This window comes from Thamnophis elegans, chromosome 17 (assembly GCF_009769535.1).
Source record: "Thamnophis elegans isolate rThaEle1 chromosome 17, rThaEle1.pri, whole genome shotgun sequence".
NCBI classification, from domain to species: Eukaryota; Metazoa; Chordata; class Lepidosauria; order Squamata; family Colubridae; genus Thamnophis; species Thamnophis elegans.
The window spans coordinates 6,633,153-6,641,862 of record NC_045557.1 but is presented as its reverse complement, the minus strand read 5'-3'; the positions used below and the strand labels follow the sequence as shown (position 1 = coordinate 6,641,862).

At 45.5% G+C, this 8,710-nt stretch overlaps 1 protein-coding gene across 1 annotated transcript in view; it reads left to right on the top strand.

The window, feature by feature from the left end:
- Nucleotides 1–1,350: 1,350 nt before the first annotated feature.
- The window catches only part of PLCB3 (phospholipase C beta 3), a 35,178-nt gene continuing 27,818 nt past the window's right edge, over nucleotides 1,351–8,710 (top strand). The window contains exon 1 of the mRNA XM_032234294.1: nucleotides 1,351–1,567. Within this exon, the coding sequence (XP_032090185.1) occupies nucleotides 1,469–1,567 (99 nt within the window). The 5' untranslated portion in view covers nucleotides 1,351–1,468. The remainder of the gene's footprint in view (nucleotides 1,568–8,710) is intronic.

Sequence of the window (8,710 nt, the reverse complement as noted above, 5' to 3'; positions counted from 1 at the left end):
GAAGGGAAGAAGGAAAGGAAGAGAGCAGGAGAAGGGGAAAGGGGAGAGAAGGAAGAGGGAGGAAGGGAAGATAGAAGGGAGAAGGAGAGAGGGCAGGAAGGGGAAGAGGAAGAAGAGAGGAGGAGAGGAGAGAAGGGAAGAAGGAAAAGAAGAGAGCAGGAGAGGAGGAAAGGGGAGAGAAGGAAGAGGGAGGAAAGGAGAGGAAGATGGAAGGGAGAAGGAGAGAGGGCAGGAAGGGGAAGAGGAAGAAGAGAGGAGTAGGGAGAGAAGGGAAGAAGGAAAGGAAGAGAGCAGGAGAAGGGGAAAGGGGAGAGAAGGAAGAGGGAGGAAGGGAAGATAGAAGGGAGAAGGAGAGAGGGCAGGAAGGGGAAGAGGAAGAAGAGAGGAGGAGAGGAGAGAAGGGAAGAAGGAAAGGAAGAGAGCAGGAGAGGAGGAAAGGGGAGAGAAGGAAGAGGGAGGAAAGGAGAGGAAGATGGAAGGGAGAAGGAGAGAGGGCAGGAAGGGGAAGAAGAGAGGAATAGGGGAGTGAAGGGAAGCAGGAAAGGAAGAGAGTAGGAGAGGAGAAGGGGAAAGGGGAGAGAAGGAAGAGGGAGGGAAAGAGAGTAGGAAGGACGGAAGTAGAGAAGGGAGGGAGGGAGAAAAGAAAGAAAAAGAGGTATAGGGGATGATAAGCAAAGCACCCCAGAATGTGTATTTATATGGACAAATAAATGTATAAAAGTGATAAATATAAAGAAGAATAAATAATTGTGTGAATGCACACCTGTGACTGTATGTAAGAGATGAAAACTTTTTCCAAGAAAAAAATTGGGGAAAAAATTTGTTCCAGGCCTTTGCCACGTGACCAACCAACTCTATAGCAAAAAAAAAATGCTGTGCAATCGGACGTGACTCACTTAACAACCGCCTCGCACTGCAACCGGACGTCCCAGAACCAATTCTTGTCATAAATCGAGGATTCACTGTACGATTCTGCCTTTTTGGACACACTGTATTTCTGTTGGTCTTTTTAACGCATCTCCAAAATTGACTTTGGAAACTTTTCCGGCCCCTCCTTTCGCTTTTATCCGCCCGCCCCCCCCGCTTTCAAACCCTGCGAGGTCCTTCCTCCAAGCCCCCTCCCCTTAAAGCCCATAGGTCTGGCTTCTAGCTAGACCATCCCCGACGGGGAACGATGGGCTCTGCAGTCCTGCCACCCCGTGGGAAGCCGGGCGCGGCGCAGCGCCTCTCGCTCCGGAGTTGGCCAACTTTCTCTGCGCTCCTCCCCAGGGGTGGGGTGGGGTGGGGGGGGGACGGGGACGACCGGGGCGGCCTCTTTAAGCTTCTCCTCCCCTGGCCCGGACCCACCCACCCCCGCTCAGTCTCCGCCTCGCTGCCTCCGGAGGCTCCGGCCCTGGGAAAGGCGGCCAAGGAGCGGCCAGAGGCGAGCGGTTGGCGGCGGTGGTCCCGGCGCCAGCAGCGCGCAGCCATGGCCGGGGCGCGCCCGGGGGTGCACGCGCTTCAGCTGGAGCCCCTCCGCGTGCCGGAGACCCTCATCAAGGGGAGCAAGTTCATGAAGTGGGACGAGGTGAGCCCCCCCCCCCTGGTTTCCTTTCCCTCCTTCCTTCTTTCTTTCGCTCTCTCCTTCTTCCTCCCTTCCTCTCTACTCTCTCCCTACCTCCGTTCCTTCCTTCTTTCTCTCCTCTTTTCCTTCCTTCCCTCTCTACTCCTTCCTTCTTTCCTCCCTGCCTCCATTCCTTCCTTCTTTCTCTTCTTCTCTTTTTCTTTCTTCCCTCTCTATCCCTTCCTTCCTCCCTTCCTCCCTACTCCCTCCATTCCTTCTTTTTTCCTTTCCTTCCTTCCCTCTCTATTCCTTCCTTCTTTCCTTCCTCCCTCCCTCCATTCTCTTTTCCTTCCTTCCCTCTCTATCCCTTCTTTCCTCCCTTCCTCTCTACTCCCACCCACCCTCCCTCCATTCCTTCCTTCTTTCTCTCCTTTTTTTCCTTCTTTCCTTCCTCTCTCCTCCCTCCCTCCTTGCCCTCTTTCCTTCTTTTCCTCTCCTTCTCTTTTCCTTCCTCCCCTCTCAAATCCCCCCTCCCTCCCTCTCCTTCCTTCCTCTCTTCCGTCCTACCTTCCTTCTTCTCTTTTTTCTTCCTTCCCTCTCTCTTCTTTCTTTAGCTCCCTCCGTCTCCCTTTCCTTCTTGCCTTCCTTCCTTCCTTCTTCTTTCCTTCCTTCTACACCTTGCAGAGGCGCAAACTTTTCTTGCTTCCCCCCCCCCTTTTCTTGCAAGTCCTTTCAAGAGACACCCCTCCCCTCCCTCGCCCACTTTCCCTTTTTTTTTTGCACCCCTCGTCTTTACATCCGGGGGGAGGTGGGGGAACCGCCTACTTTCTTAAGAACGCGGCAGGGAGGGGGAGTGACAGACAAACAAACACTTTTCTGGATTATTATTATTTTTCATCTTTTCTCGCTGGCACTTTGTTGGGTGGGGGGGGGAGAGAAAGAGAGAGCTCGTCCTCCCTGAAAGTCCTTTCACTTTCCACTGAATTATGCCCCCCCTCCCGTTTGCTGCTGTAGCGGAGGGGGGCGCAAAGGATACCACCCCAGGAATGGCTATTGGTTCCTTCCTTCCTTCCTTCCTTCCTTCCTTCCTTCCTTCCTTCCTTCCTTCCTTCCTTCCTTCCTTCCTTCCTTCCTTCCTTCCTTCCTTCCTTCCCTTCCCTTCCCTTCCCTTCCCTTTCCTTTCCACTCTTTCCTTTCCCTTTCTCTCTTTCTTTCTTTCTTTCCTTCCTTCCTTCCTTTCCATTCTTTTCTTTCTCTTTCTTTCTCTCTTTCCTTTCCTTTCTTTCCATTCTTTCCTTTCTCTTTCTTTCTTTCCTTCCTTTCCTTTCTTTCCATTCCTTCCTTTTTCTTTCTTTCCCTCCTTCCTTCCTTTCTTTATTTCCGCTTTCCTTACTTTTTTTTCATTCTCTCTTTTTTTTTATCTCTATCTTTCTCTCTTTCTCTCCCCCCCCCCCCCCCGTGCCTCCTTCCTTTCATTTCGTAAGACGCTCTTAAAAATTCCTTTCCTTCCAAACTTTGTAGCGGCGGGAGGGTGGAATATTTAAAAAAAAAAAACACAATTGGGGGAGAGAGAAAGAAAAAAAACTCCTTATGCAAATTCCTCCCGCAATCTGGCTCCAATCTGGCTCCCTGTTTCCCCATTGGCATCTCACCCCTCCCGGCCAGAAGACCCCTCCCTCTTTTGCAAGGTGTGTGTGTGTGTCCATCACTCACTCTTAGCTCCTTCCTTACCTGTCAATTCACCAGGTTGCAAGCTTTGATTCCTTTGGGGGAGCAGGAGTTGCAGAAATGACCTTCCCCACTAGTTGGCTTTGAGTTGGCCTGCTGCCCCCCCCTTCTCTAATCCCCCCCTTCTCCAAGAGCCCCTCCACTCACAAAGACCCTCCCCCTTGCTTGAGGTTTGCTTGGTCCTTTTAGAAAATGGCCCCCTCCTCTCCTCTCCTCTCCCTCTCCCCCCACTCCAAAATCTTGTTCCATACAACTTCCCTATGCCCCCCCCCCCCAAGCTAGCTTTGTAGCCCTGTTTCTTTGCCCGGTCTGCCTACTATATGTGCCAATGGTTTCCTGGTGTTTGGGGTGACCTTAGTAATTTGGGGGTCTCCTTGGCGTGTCACTTCCTCTGCCTGAAGCTGGAGACATGGGTGGGTGGGAATTGGAGCCGTGGAAACCTTGGCCACTTTAAGGTGGGTGGACTTCAACTCCCAGAATAGGATTCAGAATAGAATAGAATTCAGAATAGAATAGAATTCAGAATAGAATAGAATTCAGAATAGAATAGGATTCAGAATAGAGTACAGAATAGAATAGAATAGAATAGGATTCAGAATAGAATATAATAGAATAGAATTCAGAATAGAATAGAATTCAGAATAGAATAGAATAGAATTCAGAATAGAATAGAATTCAGAATAGAATAGAATTCAGAATACAATAGAATTCAAAATAGAATAGGATTCAGAATAGAATAGCATTCAGAATAGAAGATAATTCAGAATAAAATAGAATAGAATACCATTCAGAATATAATTCAGAATAGAATAGAATAGAATAAAATTCAGAATAGAATAGAATAGAATTCAGAATAGAATAGAATTCAGAATAGAATAGCATTCAGAATAGAATAGAATTCAGAATAAAATAGAATAGAATAAAATTCAGAATAGAATAGAATTTAGAATAGAATAGGATTCAGAATAGAATAGCATTCAGAATAGAATAGCATTCAGAATAGAATATAATTCAGAATAAAACAGAATAGAATATAATTCAGAATAAAACAGAATAGAATATAATTCAGAATAAAACAGAATAGAATAGAATTCAGAATAAAATAGAATAGAATTCAGAATAGAATAGAATATAATTCAGAATAATATACAATATAATTCAGAATAAAATAGAATAGAATAGAATTCAGAATAGAATAGGATACAAGTAGTGGTGAATTATTATTTTTTTACCACCGGTTCTCTGGGCATGGCTTGGTGGGCATGGCAGGTGGAGGATATTGCAAAATCTCCATTCCCACCAGACTCTGGAGCCAGCCAGAGGTGGCATTTGCCAGTTCTCTGAACTACTCAAAATTTCTGCTGCCGGTTCCCCAGAACCTGCTGGATTTCACCCCTGGATACAAGCAATAAGGTTACAGTCCTGCAGTCATAAGTGGGAGGAGATGGGTGATAGAAACCTTGAGAAGACTAAAAGTTAGTAAACTCAGGTTTAGAAAAGGTGGTTAGAGGTGCATTGCTAAACGGACCCGCAGTTTCACAGAAGGAGTTTTCCCTTCTGTGAAATCTTCCCAGCTGTGTATCTCCCCCCAAATATCCCAATTCATCCCTTAAAATCACATTTTTTTCCTCTTTCTTCCTTAAAACCTCCCTTTTCAGCAAAGTGTCCTTACTTATCTCCCATTCCCCCCCCCCACACACACGCACGCACTCCGGTTCATGCATTCCCTGAGGGGGGGGGGGCTCTCTGCTGTGGGTTTCACAACCTCACAATCTTCAACAGCCTCTCGCAATCCGCCCGGGGGGGGGGGGAGTTGACTTCCTTCTCGCCAATCCCAAAAAAGGAAGTAGCCAAGTTGAGGCTAGAAATGAAAAAAAAGAAACAAAAGACAAGAAAAGGAGTAAAATAAAGAGATATCCTATCCAATTGAGCCTCGGGTGCCGAGGGACCCAGAGAAATCCAAAGGGAGGGGTGCTGAGAAGGAGGCCCCACACCAATTGAAAAACTTCAGAGCGGCTCGGAAAAATATGTACCCGGTTTCCCCGCAAAATAAGACCTTCCACCGGATAATAAGCCCAATCGGGCTTTTGAGCGCATGCGCTAAAGTCAGCCCTCCCCTGAAAATATTGCAACACAGCAGCATCTATGAGGGGACCCCTCTCGCCGCTTCCTGCACCTCAAAAATAATAAGGCCTCCCCAAAAATAAGGCCAAGCACTTATTTCGGGGGTCAAAAGAAAATGAGAACTTTATTTTCGGGGAAACAAGGTTTGTAGATAGATAGATAGATAGATAGATAGATAGATAGATAGATAGATAGATAGATGATAGATAAATATAGAGAGGGATAGATAGATAGATAGATAGATAGATAGATAGATAGATAGATAGATAGATAGATAGATATAGAGGGGGATAGATAGAGATAGAGATAGAGAGGGATAGATAGACAGATATAGATAGATAGATAGATAGATAGATAGATAGATAGATAGATAGATATAGAGGGGGATAGATAGAGATAGAGATAGAGAGGGGTAGATAGACAGATAGATAGATAGATAGAGATAGAGAGGGATAGATAGACAGACAGACAGACAGACAGACAGATAGATAGATAGATAGATATAGAGGGGGATAGATAGAGATAGAGATAAAGAGGGATAGATAGACAGATATAGATAGATAGATAGATAGATAGATAGATAGATAGATAGATGATAGATAGATAGATAGATAGATAGATATAGAGGGGGATAGATAGAGATAGAGATAGAGAGGGGTAGATAGACAGATAGATAGATAGAGATAGAGAGGGATAGATAGACAGACAGACAGACAGACAGACAGACAGACAGACAGACAGACAGATAGATAGATAGATAGATATAGAGGGGGATAGATAGAGATAGAGATAGAGAGGGGTAGATAGACAGATAGATAGATAGAGATAGAGAGGGATAGATAGACAGATATAGATAGATAGATAGATAGATAGATGGATGATAGATAGATAGATAGATAGATAGATAGATAGATAGATAGATAGATATAGAGGGGGATAGATAGAGATAGAGATAGAGAGGGGTAGATAGACAGACAGACAGACAGATAGATAGATAGATAGATAGATAGATAGATAGAGATAGAGAGGGATAGATAGACAGATATAGATAGATAGATAGATAGATAGATAGATAGATAGATAGATAGATAGATAGATAGATGGATGATAGATAGATAGATATAGAGAGGGATAGACAGATAGATAGATAGATAGATAGATAGATAGATAGATAGATAGATATAGAGAGGGATATAGATAGAGAAAAGGGGGAGATAGATAGATAGAGATAGAGAGGGATAGATAGAGGGATAGATAGATAGATAGATAGATAGATAGATAGATAGATAGATAGATAGATAGATAGATAGATATAGAGAGGGATATAGATAGAGAAAAGGGGGAGATAGAGAGAGAGAGAGATAGAGAGGGATAGATAGAGAGAGGGATAGGTAGATAGAGAGAGAGGGATAGCTAGATAGCTAGATAGATATAGAGAGGGATATAGATGATAGATAGATAGATAGATAGATAGATAGATAGATAGATAGATAGATAGATAGATAGATAGACAGACAGACAGACAGACAGACAGACAGACAGATGGGGGGAGTTTGCTGAACCTCTCCAAATCATATCTCAAACCGTCTTCAGCTGTGTGCAGAAGGAAGTGTGCGGTTTGTGGCATTGCAAAGGACTTGGTTGTGGATTGCAAACACAATCTCCATTTTTTGTGGGCCTCCGTTTCTCCTTTGCGGTGTTCACCCAGACCTGGGGTAGGGAGGAAAGCCAAGGCTGAACTTTATACTAGAATAACCGAGTCGGAAGGGACCTTGGAGGTCTTCAAGGAGGGAAGCAAATCTAGAACGAAGGAGAAATGTCCCGACACTGATGAATTATTCTAACTGTCAGGAAATTCCTCCTAAGTTGCTTCTCTCCTTGATTAGTTTCCACCCATTGCTTCTTGTCCTGCCCTCAGGTGCTTTGGAGAATAGCTTGACTCCCTCTTCTTTGGGGCAGCCCCTGAGATATTGGAAGACTGCTATCCTGTCTCCCCTGGTCCTTCTCTTCATTAAACAGCTGCTGGCTGCAGATCTTATGGCAAGAAGAGGGAGGGCTGGGGTAGCATGGAAGGGTGTTCAGGCGGGGCTGGGGACCCCCTTAGCAACAGGTGGGACCAAATGGAGTGAGGGGGGGGTCACATGATCTAGAGACTCTCTACCCCAGAGTTTCCTATCTTTCTGTCTGTCTGTCTCTCCTCTCCTTCCCTTCCCCTTTCCCTGCCTGAAGGATGTGAAAAGAACGCTTGAGAAATATTTGCATAAGTCCAAAAGAAACTTGTTTTTGGATTCTCTGTCAACTGATCCTTCCAATCTTGGCTTCGAAAATCCTTCTCAGACAGCTGCAGGGCGGAATCTCCCAGGGAATCCAAGACGGAGTAAAATCCGGGATTTCACAGATCCGCCAAGGGTCACATCTGCACGCAAACCCTGTCATCTCTCTCTCTCTCTCTCTCTCTCTCTCCAAAGGGATTTGAGCCACACTGGGAAACTTAACTTTGGCTTCTTGGTTTTAAGCCTTTTCCAGAAATTTTTCTCACCCTGGTCAACTTTGGAGGGAGGGGGACAACGAGACTTCAACTCCCAGAATTCCCCAGCCGGCATTGCTTTAGTGGACATTTCTGGGAATTGAAGTGAACACATCTGGAATTGCCCCATTCAAAAAGAAATGAATTTAGAATGGTGTTTTAGAATGGTGTTTTTCAGTGCTGATTTAGAATGGTGTTTTTCAGTGCTGATTTAGAATGGTGTTTTTCAGTGCTGATAACTTTAAGAGGGATGGACTTCAACTCCCAGAATCCCCCAGTCAGCTTGCTTTAAGATGGGTGGGCTTCAACTCCCAGAATCCCCCATCCAGTATGCTTTAAGATGGGTGGGCTTCAACTCCCAGAATCCCCCAGTCGGCTTGCTTTAAGATGGGTGGGCTTCAACTCCCAGAATCCCCCAGGTGGCTTGCTTTAAGATGGGAGGACTTCAACTCCCAGAATCCCCCATCCAGTATGCTTTAAGATGGGTGGACTTCAACTCCCAGAAAACCCCTGTCAGCTTGCTTTAAGATGGGCGGACTTCAATCCCCAGAATACCCCTGTCAGCTTGCTTTAAGATGGGCGGACTTCAACTCCCAGAATCCCCCTGTCAGTCATGCTTTAAGATGGATGGACTTTATCTCCCAGAATCCTCAATTCAGCATGCTTTAAGAGGGGTGGACTTCAACTCCTAGAATTCCTTGCTGGCTAGGGAATTCTGGGAATAGAAGCCCACCCACCTTAAAGCGTGCTAGCTAGAGAATCCTGGGAGTTGAAGTGCAGCCATCTTG